Below are 15,445 nucleotides of genomic sequence, written 5' to 3'. Positions count from 1 at the left end.
GTGAATGTAAGTCTCTAGGTAAAGCAATATTCATAATTTTCACACCTCTGATTGTTATTTATCTAACTGGAAATCCGTAGTCCATTTATTATTGTAACTTAAAGACAGACAGACAGACAGACAGACAGACAGACAGACATGTTCTCTTAGCCACACACACACATGGATCCATGCTCTTAAGATGCTAATTAAGTATGTGACCAATCAGATGCCTTGCCTTCCTGGCCAAGTCCCCTGCCCAGGAACCAATGACAATTCCTCTTCCTTTTAAAAACCCTAGTCAGGATGCAGCACACCTTAGTAGGTTGTTCATGTGGCATGGGATGTTGTATGACAGCTGGCTACTGTGCATACTCGAAATGAGTGGTGTGGCACAAGAGTGATGGGAAAAGCACAGAGAAACTTAGCGCAATGGATTTAGCACTTTACACCAACACCCATCCTGGATTCAAGACCACATATTCTGTGGCTAACGTTTCTCAGTTCATCTCCTCTGGCCTCACTGGAGGGGGTGAACACTCACTGGCATGCATGCCAGAGACTGCTCACCCATCTTCTTTCCACCCTTCTCTTCATGCATGGCTGGAAACTGCCCTAGACTTGCTGCCTGTCACAGCTGCCAGGGGGTAGTCTAGTAGCTGGATCTGAACTGGTATGGCAGCTGTGACAGTGACTGACACCATGTGACTGAGAGGGCAGCTGTGACAGTTGACTGACACCATGTACAGTGTAGTGGGTGACATGCACACCCCATGCCTGATTCCCTTGCAGGAGGAACCCTCTCCCCCCCCCCCAGCACATGCCAGAGAGGACCCATCATTTACTATTGGTATGAACAGGTGCTGCCAACAGGTAAGGATTATGGGAATGATGTGAGCTAGTTGCTTGTGGGAGAGCCTGAGGAGCTGATGCCACAGACACCACCCCACCCCCCCCCGACTGCTGAGTGGACTCTGGAGTTACCTCTCAGGGATCCTGCAGGACCTACTAACAAGCCTTCATCCTCTTGTCACAGATGAGTTTGTATGTCTTTCCGTCGGCTGCATGTGGAGATCCAACAGGGACAGCTCCATCCCCAACTGCTCACCGCTGTTTCATCCAGAGGCTTCCCTGTCTGTCTGTCTGTCTGTCTGTCTGTCTGTCTAGTTAGCTTAGAGCCAGTGTGATGTAGTGGTTAAGAGCAGTACACTCTAATCTGGAGAACTGGATTTGATTCCCCACTTCTCTACATGAGTGGTAGACTCTTATCTGGTGTAGTGAATTTGTTTTCCTGCTCCTACACATGAAGCCCAGTTGGTGACTTTTAGCTAATTTGAGAAATCTCTCAGCCCCACCTACCTCACAGGGTGTCTGTTTAAGGGAGAGGAAGTGAATGAGTTTGTAAACCACTTTGAAACTCCTTAGAGGCAAGAAAAGTGCAATATAAATCCAAACTCTACTTGTTTATTTATTTAATTTATATCTCATGTGCTCTCCCCACAGGGGACTCAGGGAGGCTTACAACATATTAAAATGTACATAAAATACATCAAATACAAATAAATTGGAAATAAAAATAATAAATACAATAAAACCAATTAAAATATCACCTACAATATTACTCCAAATGTTGAACAGTCTGTTTTCATGAACAGTCTGTGGGTTGCAAGACTGTCTGCTTATTTTAGAGATGTGGTCTCACAGATATGAAGGCCCCAACTATTAAGATCTTTGAAAGTGAGTACCAAAACCTTGAATCTGATTCAATTTACTCCACCTGCACCCAATGCAACTGACAGAACACCAGTTGGATATACATTCACCAGGGCATCCCAGTCAGTATTCACACTGCCACATTCTGCACCAGTTGGAGCTTCTGAAGCAACTTCAAAGGCAGTCCTGCATCGAGCATGTTGCAGTAGTCTAGTGGTGACCATTGCATGGATCACTGTGACTAGGTCAGGATGATATAGATGTGGGCAGCAGCCTTGCCTGGCGCAGGTGGGAAAACTCCAGGTGAGCTACATTTGTGACCTGGGTCTCTATGGACAGGAAGGCATTCAGAATCACGCCAAGGTGGAAAATTGGGGCAGAGCAAATTATTTCACTCTTCAGGCAGGTAAATTAAAGTTCTAGAACTTTCACACCTACAACCCATGCATTCAGACTTTGCTGGGATCTTTCCCTGAACTTTAGAGCAAAATAGTTTTAGAGGGAAGCTATGGAGACCTTGGGATATGCACCACAATGCAGTGGGAAAGTGAGAGGGAGTCACCTTTCAGATAGCATTGACCCCAGAGCAAATAAACCTATGCGGAAACAGCTTAAGATGATATAAGATAACACTAGACTCCTTTTTATTTTTCCAGCTGTTGTTTGATACATCCAGTAAAGTGAGATAAAGGCTAGTGGTAATAATAAAAAGAAAGACTGTAAACTTCCATCTTTTAGGCCCTCCCCTGGGCATCATTCCATGTTTGTAGCTTTGGTTTAATTCAAGCTTTGTTGCTTGCATTACACATTGATTTGTTGCTGTTAACCCACAGTACTTGGATGGAAGACAACCAAGCTTTATTCAGTGGGACAAGTACCACTAGCACAATCAGAAGCTTAAAGCGCCATCCTACATATGGCAAGCATGGCAGAGCCATACACGAAACCTTGGGCTCAGGGTGGTATCCATATGAAGGACTGATGATGACTATCCAGAAACAGCAAGATCTAATTCAATGTTTCATTGTATGTCTTACCTACTACTTCAAAGAAAATTTTTGTGTAGTTGAGCTATGTATTATACCACACAAGGTCAAGACAGAATAGTGCTGAATAATTCCAGTAATGTGTTATTTGCTTGGCACAAATGGATCCAACATTGGCCCTTTCCCCACTTACCCTTTTCCGAGGGTTGCTGCATGCAATTCCCAGCGCGTGGCATCCCTGGTGTGCGCCCCGGCGTCCCCACGACCCCGCGCTCTGCGCGGGGTCATCAAAAGGCGCCCTTTGAAAGAACGCCAGGAATGCCTCGCGCTGAGGGGCGCGACAGCAGCAGCGTCGGGGCGGCTGCGCTGTTGCCGCCCCTCTCAGTGGGGAGTGCCGAGGGACCCCGTGCTACTCTCCTCGAGTAGCGTGGGGCTTAAGGTAAGTGGGGAAAGGGCCATTGTCTTCCCTCCTTGCTATGTTACTCTGGAACAATTGGTAAGTGTGAACTGGATCAAAATGGGATCCAGCTGAAATATCTGACAGAAGGGGTCTGCTGACACACCCACATAGAAGACCACTGATTCCTATGATGCTTTTTCCTGTACTCTTCAAAACTAGGAGCAGAATTTTGAGGAATGTTTTGGGCAGCTATGGGAAGGAAGGAGGAAGAGTTGTTCTTCTGATGGAAATCCCTTCCGTCATTGGTGGTCTTGCCTGGGATCCAATTCTATTACTCCATGAAGATTTCCTACTCCTGAATCATTAGTCTTGTTTTAATTTGATCTTGATACATGTTTTCATTTGTCTATTTTGCTGACTTTTCTAGATACACCAAGATGAAGACTGCAACCAATATCTACATCTTCAACCTTGCCCTGGCAGATGCCTTAGCAACAAGTACGCTGCCATTCCAAAGTGTGAATTATCTCCTGGGAACATGGCCATTTGGTACAACCATTTGTAAGATTGTTATATCCATAGACTACTACAATATGTTCACAAGCATTTTCACTCTTTGCACTATGAGTGTGGATCGTTATATAGCAGTTTGCCACCCAGTGAAGGCTCTTGATTTCCGCACTCCCAGAAATGCCAAAATTGTCAATGTCGGCAACTGGATTGTTTCTTCAGCCATTGGTATCCCAGTTATGATCATGGCAACCACAAAAGAAAATAATGGTAAGCAAGGATTCCATCTGCTTCAGTTTATGAGATAGACAGACGCCTGGGCATCCCTCACCCAGGTAGCTAAATTAAGTTATTTTCCAAGACAATTATTAGGAACCTGCAAAAGTTTTACAAAAATATACCTCTATCAAAGTTTTAACCCCAAGTGCATTCTAAAATGGTGCTATTTGAACAGCTAGCTAAAATTTGGAGTTCATAGCCCAGGATCTGCCCACGAGCAGTCACTTCCTACTCATTAGAAAAGCTTGATATTTGCAAGCTATGGTCAAGCAACAAAGCATATCTCCAAATGGTTTAAGTCATTTCAGGCCACACAGAAAGCTGAAAAGTGATTCAGTATTTGGTATGCATTTGGTATTCATGTAGATCAGGACACACTGCTTACTAGAAAAGTTTCAAAATAGAACAGTTTCACACTTAGCTATCAAATAAGTAATATAGATTACCTCATAAATGGGACCACTATTCCAGCAAGAATATGTGGTGTAGGGTAGGAAATAGAATGTTGGATATTAAGTTTTATCATGCCTTCACAGATTTCAGTCATACCAGGATTTGTGGGAGGGGCTTTCTAGCATCAGAGCAAAGTATGCTGCCATATGTATACAACACTCATAGCAGCAATCAAGTGCAGTACATTTATTATTTTGTTTTATTTAAACATTTTAATGTTATATTTAAAACAGATTTGGTTGATTACTTAGTGAAATGTAATGATACTGTCAAACGTAAAGCTACGCGTCTTTGTTTTTGAGATCATTTTGTACTGAATTTGTTTCTATAGCAAATAATACCCAGGGGAATATGAAAGATGACCTTTTCTTATAAAAACAAATGGCAGATATTTTGTATTAAACTGGGGCAGTCCCATCCAGAGGGCCAGGTGTTCAGATGCAGTGCCTTGGCCACACTGCCCTGCCATTTCCAAGGGGGCTATCTAGCAGCGTGAGGAGACAAAGAATACAAAAAGGCCTCCCCACCGCCAGAATGACCCTGTTGGGCTTAATAGATTTATGCCACCCAAAAGCTGATATAAGTTCAAAACCTCAGCTGCTGGCATAATAGGAGAAAGGGCTGGGTGGAAGCCAACTAATGTTGACCCCTCCCCTGGCTTTGTCTCAGACCCCCCCCCCCACATTTTGCTGGTGGGGTGGGGTCTCAGAGATGCTGGTGCAGTATTCAGTGCTGCATTCTACCATTGTGGAGGGCCACAGCAGCCACTCACTAGCAGACCTGACACTTCGCCAAGGCCAGTGCCCCAAGGAGGGCAAATCTGTCAGTGCAGTTCCACACTGCTTCCAGCGATGGATTCACCTCTCCCCTTCCTTTGGAGGGAGTTGTTTTTCTACTGACCCAAAAGAAATGACAGCATAAATCATGACAGCTATGAATTTTTCTATAACACTATCCAAATTATTCAAAATATATCAGGTGTCAGTTCTGAACAAAATTACTCCAGTCAGTCTGAAGATCACTTACAAACCTAGCTGTCTGTTCTCAGTGTTTAAAACATCCCACTTTTAAATAATCCTACTTTTTCTGCCAATCAGTGGGACTCCAAGAAGCTTACTCCATTAAAGCCTGCTAAAAGCTAAGTCCACTAATAATTCTTAGTCTGATTAATCAGAGTTGCCCCTCTGGGTCACTGGCTCTTACTGTCAGTGATGTTTCATTGTTGGCTCTTTTCGGTAAAATGTATTTTTAAAATAAAAATGTAAATTTGTTCAGGTCATTTGGCCTGCATTAAGAATTCTGGTGGTTTTCTTCTCTCACACAAAACTGAGCAGTCCAGTTTCATGAAAATGTGCAGAATATTTACCAATTAAGGGACTAATCTGGAAGTGTGATATAAACAATTGTCCACAAGATCAGAATGTTACTCTTATATTAATTTACTGTCCTGCAGTATTACATTTCTTAATAGTTTTAAAGTGCCTTTATTACAGTTTTCACTATTATTATTGAATACTCTTTTAAGAATTCTGTAGAAAGAACGCTAGGGAGCAATCCTAAACCAGTTATTCAGAAAGAAGTCCTGTTTTATTCAATGGGACTTATTCACAGGAAGGTGTTTTTGGGATTGCATTTACAGATATTTAAATAAGTGAATAATTAATATAATAGATTCCAGGCTAAAATTTTATGGATAATAACTACACAAAATAATTAGGAGTTATGCTACCATCACTCTGTGTCTCAAATAATCTGAGGGAAGGGAGCTTGGCTAGGAGTGACTCTGTATCACCATTATCACTACACAACAGCCTATATAACCCCACCACTGCCACCAAGAATCAAAGGGAGCTAAGAGCAGTGAGTCTGGGGCTGCTGCCAAATGGAAATGAGGTAACCTAGAACCACTTCATGGGTTATGAGATCCCAGCACAGAAGTATGTATTTCTTTATTTATTTTAGGTATTCATATTCCACATTCTCAGCCAGGATAATATTGTTGCAAAACAAAATATCAGCATGAACTTTTAATTTTAGCAATCCTTTTACCAGACTTGTTCTGAATTCTAATACAGTGGAAAACAAACATTTGAAAAAATGTAATAATCCACTAAAAATTACTCTGTTTTTGTTTTCACAGGATCTATTGATTGCACTCTTTCTTTTTCTCACCCAACATGGTACTGGGATAACCTGCTGAAAATCTGTGTTTTCATTTTTGCCTTTGTCATGCCAGTCCTCATAATTACAGTATGCTATGGACTCATGATTTTACGCCTGAAGAGTGTCCGAATGCTTTCTGGCTCCAAGGAGAAAGACAGAAATCTCAGAAGGATCACCAGAATGGTTCTTGTCGTAGTGGCTGTTTTTATAATCTGCTGGACTCCCATTCATATCTATGTTATCATTAATGCCTTGGTCCGCATTCCGGAAACTACTTTCCAGACTGTCTCCTGGCACTTCTGCATTGCTTTAGGGTATACAAATAGCTGCCTTAATCCTGTACTTTATGCATTTTTAGATGAAAACTTCAAAAGGTGTTTCAGAGAATTCTGCATCCCAACAACTTCAGTGATTGAGCAACAAAATTCCACCCGAATCCGACAAAACACTCATGAACATGCCTCCACTGCCAACACAGTGGATAGGACTAACCATCAGGTATGACTAGCAGTGGAGATGTCATCTCTGGATTCAGGAATTCCTCCTGTTGATGACATTAATTCTGAAATTACAGTCTTTACTGATGTATAGCTTTTGAAATATTTGCAATGCCTTTTGATTTATCTTTCTTAACTGGGGTGTTATAGAGAGAAAGATTAACATTAAGGTTGTTGGATAGCTTCAGTTCCCGTCATATTCTGGAAAACCTGGAAACTTCCAGATGCATGATCAGGCCCTGGGTGTGTGAACAAATGCAAGAATGACTCATTAGATAAGGACCGAAATTACTTCATGGTTTTTGTTCACAGAATGTTTGCTACTGCTCAGTTTTCTACAACTTTATATATAGAGATGTTAGCTCAGAGTCAAGGGTCATATTACAAACATGGGCTACCAGCTCTTCATAGACTTTCTATATATCTTTAGATATGTCTACATGTTCATATTCCATATGTTTTAACAGGTTTTGATTATCCATTTTCTTATGAGTGTCATCAGAATGTCCATGATAATGTTATTAAGGTATTAACTTACTTTGAGATACCTGTCTGCTTGGCAATTTTACATATAAACATACAATGGGGAATGCTTTGTGGAGAAGCTTGTGTGGACTGAAGATACAAATTCTCCATTATGTTCACTTGCTGTGTAAAAGCAAATCTGTGGCTGTTTCCGCACAGGCGGAAAACAGCGCCCGAGGGATGTTAAAAGCACCATCCCTGGGGCACTGTTTGCAGAGCTGGCACTGCTGCATCACAGCAGCACTGTGCACACACACACACACACACACACACACACACACACACACACACACACACACACACACCAAAAGCGGCACAAAGATGCTGCTTTTGAACCTGGCTCAGGGAGTGAGGTTTTTCAAAAATGGCATCTTCCTGCCGGCACAGTGCAAACCGCACTGGCGTGAGAGCACCGTTTTTGACCCCTCCATGTCCCGTTTACTTACCTCTCCTCCCTGCACAGCTCTGGATGGCTTGAGGGACACACCCACCCTGCCTTCCAACCCCCGGAGGTTGGAGGGCAGCGTGGGCATGTCCCTCCAGCCATCCAGAGCTGCACTGGGAGGAGAGGAAAGTAAACAAAATGAACCCAAGTCGGCTCCATGTGGAGCCACCTCTGTGGTTTGCTGCATAATTAATGCCAGTGGAGAGCCATTTCTGTGGCCATGCAGAAACGGCCTGTGTGTCTAAAGAAAATTCAGTAAGTCTTATCTATTTTTTAAATGACTTCTGAAGGCAGCAAAAAGAAACTTTATATCTGCTTTAAAATAGTAAAATTAACCAACAAGAATATTATTTTATAGAAATATAGTATCATTCTATTTCTCATAGCCATGCTGAAAACTTAAATTATTACCTATGTTAATAAGAAACTACTGTAGCCATTAGGAATTAATGACTTGCATTCCTAATTCACATCTGATTATTCAAATTATGTAACATGATAACTCTAATATTACCTTACTGATGATATAAATAGCTGGATTATCCATAATTGGCAACAATCTTAACCTTGCATACACACAACTCTAGATTCTATCACCTTTTACATGTGTCTTCTCTTTAAATTAGTCATGTGTACTGCCACCCATATTTTTCTGCAGTTTAAGGTACAGGGACAAGTGTGTGTGTGTGTGTGTGTGTGTGTGTGTGTGTGTGTGTGTGTGTGTGTGTGTGTGTGTGTGTGTGTGTGTGTGTGTGTGTGTGTGTGTGTGTGTGTGTGAGAGAGAGAGAGAGAGAGAGAGAGAGAGAGAGAGGTGCTGTCAAGTTGCAGCTAACTTATGACAACCCAGTAGGGTTTTCAAGACAAAGACTACCAGAAGTGGTTAGCCATTTCCTTCCTCTGCATAATGACCCTGATGTTCTTTGGTGGTCTCCCATCCAAGTATTAAGCAGGACCAACCCTGCTTAGTGTCTTAGCTCTGACAAGATCAGACTAGCCTGAACCATTCGGGTCAGGGTAGTCTTCAGCTACCTATGGGTTGGACTCTGCAAATTGCATGATTAAGCTACTTACAGAGTCAGATCTTCCCTCCCCCCCCATCAAACCCCCTATAACTTCAAAAAAAGTATTTTGCCCACAGGGTTCCCCTAACCAACATCAGTTTTCTTGGAATCATAGGGGGCTGTTGATCAAAGGGGAAGAGAAAATATGAATATTTTCCATTCACACATATAATTCATCCCTATAAAGTATCCTAAAACCTATACTTTAAAACCCTGATACATGGTCAAGAAAACTTTTATATAAGCACGGTATTGTCGTTGTACAACCTTCAGAAACCAATCATTCATGAAAAGAAAGATGTGAGATACGTTACTTTTGCAATCTGTTGCAATGAATAACTACTACAATGTCTACAATTGTGGTTGAACTGAAAAGTCCATTCTGGGAGTCAAAATGAGTCAAACCAGTAGAAAAATGGAGCTACAGATACTTTCTAAAGGCCTCCAAGCTAACGTTTAATCAGTATTATTTATAAGTTTATTTGGTTCATATATTTCTATGGTGCCTTTCCATTCAGGAACACTCAAAGTGACTGTCAGAATGAAAGACAAAAGAAATAAAACATTAGACCTGAATTAAAAATAATTAAAATCCTAAGAACTGTTCGATTTTCTTAAAAGCCTTCCAGAATGGATCTTTCTTCAGATGATACTTTCACATGACTTATAACAATTACATCAATCATATTCCACAGTTTAGGGATGACGGCCAAGAAGACCTTCAATATGAGCTTCCAAAGGCGGCAAATCCTCCTGGATTATCTCAAGTTTCCATAAGATCACACAGGTGGAAATGATCTTTCAGGTCCTTTTGACCAAAACCATTCAAGACTTTCTCTGTCTCTGTCACACCCACCACTCCCAACTCCCATCTCTCTCCAGAAAAGTAGACACATGACTTAACCCTTTTCATATTTCTTTTTTAGATTCAGGATTGAGTTCTAGAAGCAGTTCTCTAATTTAATATTCTAAGCAGTTATCAGATAGTGAAGGTTCCATTTTCTGTATATAATGGGAAACTTTAAACCTAAATTATGTGAGAAAACCAAGTATGACCACAAAGAATTCTGTTAAGTGCTTCTATCGTTTATTCTGACAAATGCAGTCTTCTTGATTTTATTCGTGGAAGAGCAACCTACTGTGGAGATCTATTGACTTCTAAATAAAACAGGCCATTAATACCACTTCATTCTCTTTAGCTTTCTAACTATTGCAGCAAGGGAGAAAATTACCACTTGAGGTTTATTTATCACATGAAGAAAAGATAAATAGTGTGTAGCTTCTTCATTATGGAAATAAAGTGTTAATAAGAAAACAAGGAACTGTATTTTAGAAGACTATGCCTTTCTGAAGCTTTATCATCCTAGAATGAAATTCAAAATAACCTCTGTTTCCCTTACTATTAAAATAGTTCATACTATTTCTGTAATGATTTATCAAAGTTGCAGAAAAGTTTCTTCAACAATAAAGCAATAAACATTTGCAGCAAAATGCTAATTGGGAGGAGTTGAGACACTAACCACAGAGTAGGAATCCAGATACAATTGAGCCATTTGGATCCGAGAGACATTCATAGGCCACTGGAACCATTAAGAGCTTCAGAAATAACTGTGATGCACACTGACTGCAGAGCCAAATGTCTATCTCAGTGGTGGCGAACCTTTTCGAGACCGGGTGCCCAAATTGCAACCCAACACCCACTTATTTATTGCAAAGTGCCAACACGGCAATTTCACCTGAATACTGAGATTTTAGTTTAGAAAAAACGGTTGGCTCCGAGGTGTGCGTTACTTGGGAGTAAGCTTGGTGGTAGTCGGTGGCTTTGCTCTTCCAACGAGTGAATCACACCCCTAGAAGGGTTTTCTCAGAAGCAAGCCCCATTGCCAGCAACCGAGCTTACTCCCAGGTAAAGGATTCCCCTTTAGTTCTTTGCATGAAAATCAGTGGGGTTTAACAGCACTTAACAGGGTTACCTACACTGCTTCCCCAAAACTAGGTCTTCGGTTTAATGCTAATAATCAAGCCCAGAGGCCCAGGCCAGCCTAGTTGTGGGAGGGGGACTCTGTTTGAACGTGCCCACAGAGAGGGCTCTGAGTGCCACCTCTGGAACCCTTGCCATAGGTTCGCCACCACTGGTCTATCTGATGTATCAATCAAAGCATCTACGCACTGCACTTACCACAAATAACGAAGAGTTTTTTAAAAAAACATTTAAAAGTTAAGGTCTTTTGAGTTCCTCTGGATGCTGAGGAACTCAAAGAGCATTTAAATACATTCAGGATTGCAGCTTTAACCTAAGAGAATACTGTGAGTGACATGACAGGAAGTACTCAATATAGAAAAACATGGCAAACTTTCAAATGGTAGCTTTTCATCAGTGACTTTAAAAAACGTTTAGAGAATAAGCATCCTTTTATATCAGAGATCACAGGGGCCTGACAGAAAATTAATCTGTGCTTGATATGCAATTCATTTCTAGTTTGTATGTGTTAATATTTCTCTATATGGCTGAATGGAACAGATCCTATTTGTCTAAACTTGCATAACTGGGTTGAACAAAGATTCACTCGTTTATACTATATTATATATAATATTATATAATATTATATATAATATAGTACAGAGAGAGACAGAGAGACAGAGTACTAAATATCATATAGTATAAATTAATACATCTGTAGTTATGCTAGTTTATATAAATAGGATCTTTCCCATTCAATCTTTGTGCAGATATCCCATCTCTGTTTTTGATATTTGTCTGTAAGAACCTTGTAAAGGTCTCAGGTACAGTAGAAGTACAGTGTTGAGATAAATTTTAAAGTCAAATTCTGAACAGGGGAAAGCCTCAGTCACCAAAGGAATTTTTGTATCACCTTCACAGTTCCATGAGCCTATGAGTTATTCCAACCAGTGTTGGATTCTTCCGGGTAAAATGGCATGTAACCAGAAGAGGAAAGTGTGGGAAAACTTTTATGGACATCCCAGTGAGATTGGTGAAAATTGAAGAATAAGAAAAATTGGGTTAGGTGAATGAGCTTTTGTAGGGTGGCTGAGATCTTTGAACATTAGAAAAGGTTTTGGTTTTATGAAGAAGATCCTTTCATATTCCTTGTGGTTTTATGAAAATTCCCTTATATAGGTTCATAAACAATCAAGGTCTACTGCAAAATCAATGTTCTTTTGAAAAAAGGGAAGCATTAGTCTTATGTTCTTATGAGATGCCAATCTTTTCTGTAATAATAAGTCAGTTCCAACAATTATTTCATATCTGATTTTCTTAAATATCATGACACTTTTAAGTATATATCAGCAGTATATCAGTAACTGTTCATTATGCACATTGAATGCATGTGAGCAGTGGTGGGATCCAAAAGGGGGGAGAAGGGTTTCTTCTAATCTTTTTAAAATGGTGACAAAGTTGAAGTGGCCCCAAAATGCCTCCAAAACGTGCATTTTTCCAGATCCACTTTTTAGCCCCCTTATATTGCTGCCATTTTGAGCAAAGAGCAGGGAAGAAAATACCTGAAGATGCCAGGTATTGTGGGGGAGGGGGTTCTGATCAGCTTTGCCGAATGCACACTCCTAGTGGGTTGTTATTGTTTATGATGAACTGACAGTTTTATAGAACGTAAAAGCATACACTCCTGTCCTCCCTTGCATTTCCTGGATAAAAGATTTTCTAGATATATTGCCTCTGGCTAAGGAGGCTCTCTTGTTTAGTCTTTATGCCACCTGGCTACTTTTCAATTCACCATAAGTCATTAATTTTCAGTAGATTTGCTACTGTGGCTCAAGGAACATCCCTTTGTAGATCTGCATCATCCAAAGAATAATTTTCTTTGATTAGGTCATCCTTTTTTTAAAAAAAAAAAGGCTAAGAACAATGGGCCTTGATGAAAGAACCTTGATGGAGGGGGTGAGGAGGCATGACTCATCGGGTGGTTTAACCTTCCAGTTTTCTGAGTTCTTCAGGTGGGGTTGCATAGTTGCTTGGGCTAAGTTTCTTTCCAAGCCAACTGGAATCACAGAGCCTGTCTGAGATTTGCCAAGCAATGCTACCTTTGAGATTGGAGGTTTTACATTTGTGCTTCAGTTTAAGGTTTTGTATTTTAAAAGGTGAAAGCAGATGTACTTGGGGTGTTGTGGGGTTTCCGGGCTGTATGGCCGTGTTCTAGTAGCATTTTCTCCTGACGTTTCGCCTGCGTCTGTGGCTGGCATTCTTCAGAAGAAAATGCTACTAGAACACGGTCATACAGCCCAGAAACCAACACCCCAGTGATTCCAGCCATGAAAGCCTTCAACAATACAGATGTACTTATTTTCCTTATTTCTATATAAAAGGCTATTCTCCATGCTGCATACATGCCATGCTGGCATTTGATTTCTATCTGATACTGTTTTGGGACTAAAGTTTTGGGTCTAAAGTTTTGGGACTAAAGCTGTTTTGGGGGATTAGTGGCAAAGCTCTTTTGTTCCAAAACACTGAATTTAAGTTTCTGAAAAACTACAATCCTTTTCTTGGTTTGCAATATTACTGAGAGGGGAGATTGGAACAAAAAGCTCCTTGCAAAAACTTGTGACAAGTATTAGCAGTGGTATCTGTAGCAAATTTTTCCCTGCTGAAAGGAATGTCTTGGGCAATGCATTTGAGATCATGTATAGGTCCATATGTACAGACCTATACGTAATCTCAAATGCATTGCCCAAGACATTTTTTAAATGGAGGAGGGATACAACTGCTAACAGAGTAACTAAAGCTTTCTGCATGAACCCTCTGGGGGGGGTCACAAAGATTTAATTTGAGGTCTCCCAATTAACCATCTTTTTAGATGTCATCCATTTATGATAAAGGCAGAATGAAAACGTATTTGTAAATCTTAAGAAAGTCAGTCAGTCAAATCAGGTGCAGCTCATTTTCCGTGGCTGTGATTGGTCAGGACAGATTGGCCAGGGTTCCTGAAGAATGTTTTCCTTTGTCTGGGTATAGATCAGGGGTCATTGGAGGAGTTGGTTGGGGAGATAGTTGTGGATTTCATGCATTGTGTATGAGATTGGACTAGATGACCTTTGAGCTTCCTTCTAGCTCTATATTTCTATGAAACATTCATGTTGATGGTGGAACTGACCCAGTTTCTTCAGCCTTTGTCAATTCAGATTGTATTGTGAATGTATTGTGTATTGATTGTGAATGTATTGTGAATCACAAAATGTACTGTGAATGCCTGCTCAGAACTACTTCATTCCTCTTTGTTGACCGAGGAAGGAGCTGCAAATGCTGACCAAATTCACCAAGCATGGTTGGAAAACAACTGGCTGGGGGAATTAGCTCATTTATCATTGTATTTCTTTCCTTTCAGTTGGACCTTCTGGAATCTGCAAACCACACCACTGCTGTGACAGGGTTCACTGCCATGTAGCAGCCACAAAACAGTGTCACTGAGTGGCCATACTGTTTGTAGTGGGAATATTTAGGAAACTAATTTTCCTCTCCCTTTCCCAAAGGCAAGTGCCTGCTTTTCAGATTCATCAGAATGATTTGCCTGAATGGCAAATTTTCATGATACACTTTGAAAGCAAATTAGTCAGCCAGCCATTAGGGTCATAGGAATGTTATATTCATTTGCTAATGAACTAAAAGATAGCCTCAAGGAATGTGTAGTTACTGGCACTGCCTTATACAATATCCAGCTTACAGAGCAAAATCACCTAATAAAAACAAAGATGTAAGATACAGGAAAATGCTACCCCCAACAGCTGCTACCACTTAATGAAAAAGAGCAGTAGTATATCGAGAGCATTTGTGTACCATAATAAAAGGATATGAATGATCGTTTCCATGTTAAGTTATTTTGTAGGATTATCTTCCATTAAAATATTGCTAGCGCACCCTTCTCCGTGAAAAATAACTGTAAGATAAGGTGACCAGATTGTCACCCTTTGTAAACCAGGATGGGTGGGCGGGTGGCCACTGTGACAGGGCAGAAACTGGGAGTGCCCCAGAAGGCAGTGCGCTCCTGCAACCGCGTGCGCGGGAGACTGCCGCACTGCCTTCTGGGGCACGCCCCAGAAGGCAGTGCGGCAGCCTCCCAAAAATCGGGATGGTTCAAAAACCCCACGGGACGCGGGACAAATTGTTTTAAGGCGGGACTGTTCCACCAAAAGCGGGATGTCTGGTCACCATACTGTAAGATCCTTTTCAAACTGCTCTTATAAACTGTTTTAGCAGCTGGTTGCTAATGGAGTTTTTGTGTAATTTCAGACACACCTTTTCAACTTCTTGTGTCCTACTGGCATCCTAGAACTCAGCCATTTTTAAAGAAAAATGCTTTCTCCCATTTTCAGTTCTTCCTTGAGCTTCTGAATCACTGCAATTTGCTGTTTAAAATGTCTGGAGCGCTTCCAAAATGGCAGCTCCCCACTCCCACCTTTTCCCA

General features: G+C 41.0%; 1 protein-coding gene across 1 annotated transcript in view; it reads left to right on the top strand.

Moving 5' to 3' along the window:
* OPRM1 (opioid receptor mu 1) overlaps positions 1-15,445 on the top strand; it is a 44,158-nt gene that overhangs the window by 13,813 nt on the left and 14,900 nt on the right. Inside the window, exons 2-3 of the mRNA XM_048488519.1 lie at positions 3,506-3,858; positions 6,461-6,981. Of these exons, the coding sequence (XP_048344476.1) occupies positions 3,506-3,858; positions 6,461-6,981 (874 nt within the window). The remainder of the gene's footprint in view (positions 1-3,505; positions 3,859-6,460; positions 6,982-15,445) is intronic.

This window comes from Sphaerodactylus townsendi, linkage group LG01, assembly GCF_021028975.2.
Source record: "Sphaerodactylus townsendi isolate TG3544 linkage group LG01, MPM_Stown_v2.3, whole genome shotgun sequence".
Classification (NCBI taxonomy): domain Eukaryota; kingdom Metazoa; phylum Chordata; class Lepidosauria; order Squamata; family Sphaerodactylidae; genus Sphaerodactylus; species Sphaerodactylus townsendi.
Note: the sequence above shows the minus strand (reverse complement) of the source record. Positions and strands in the feature narration are given on the sequence as shown.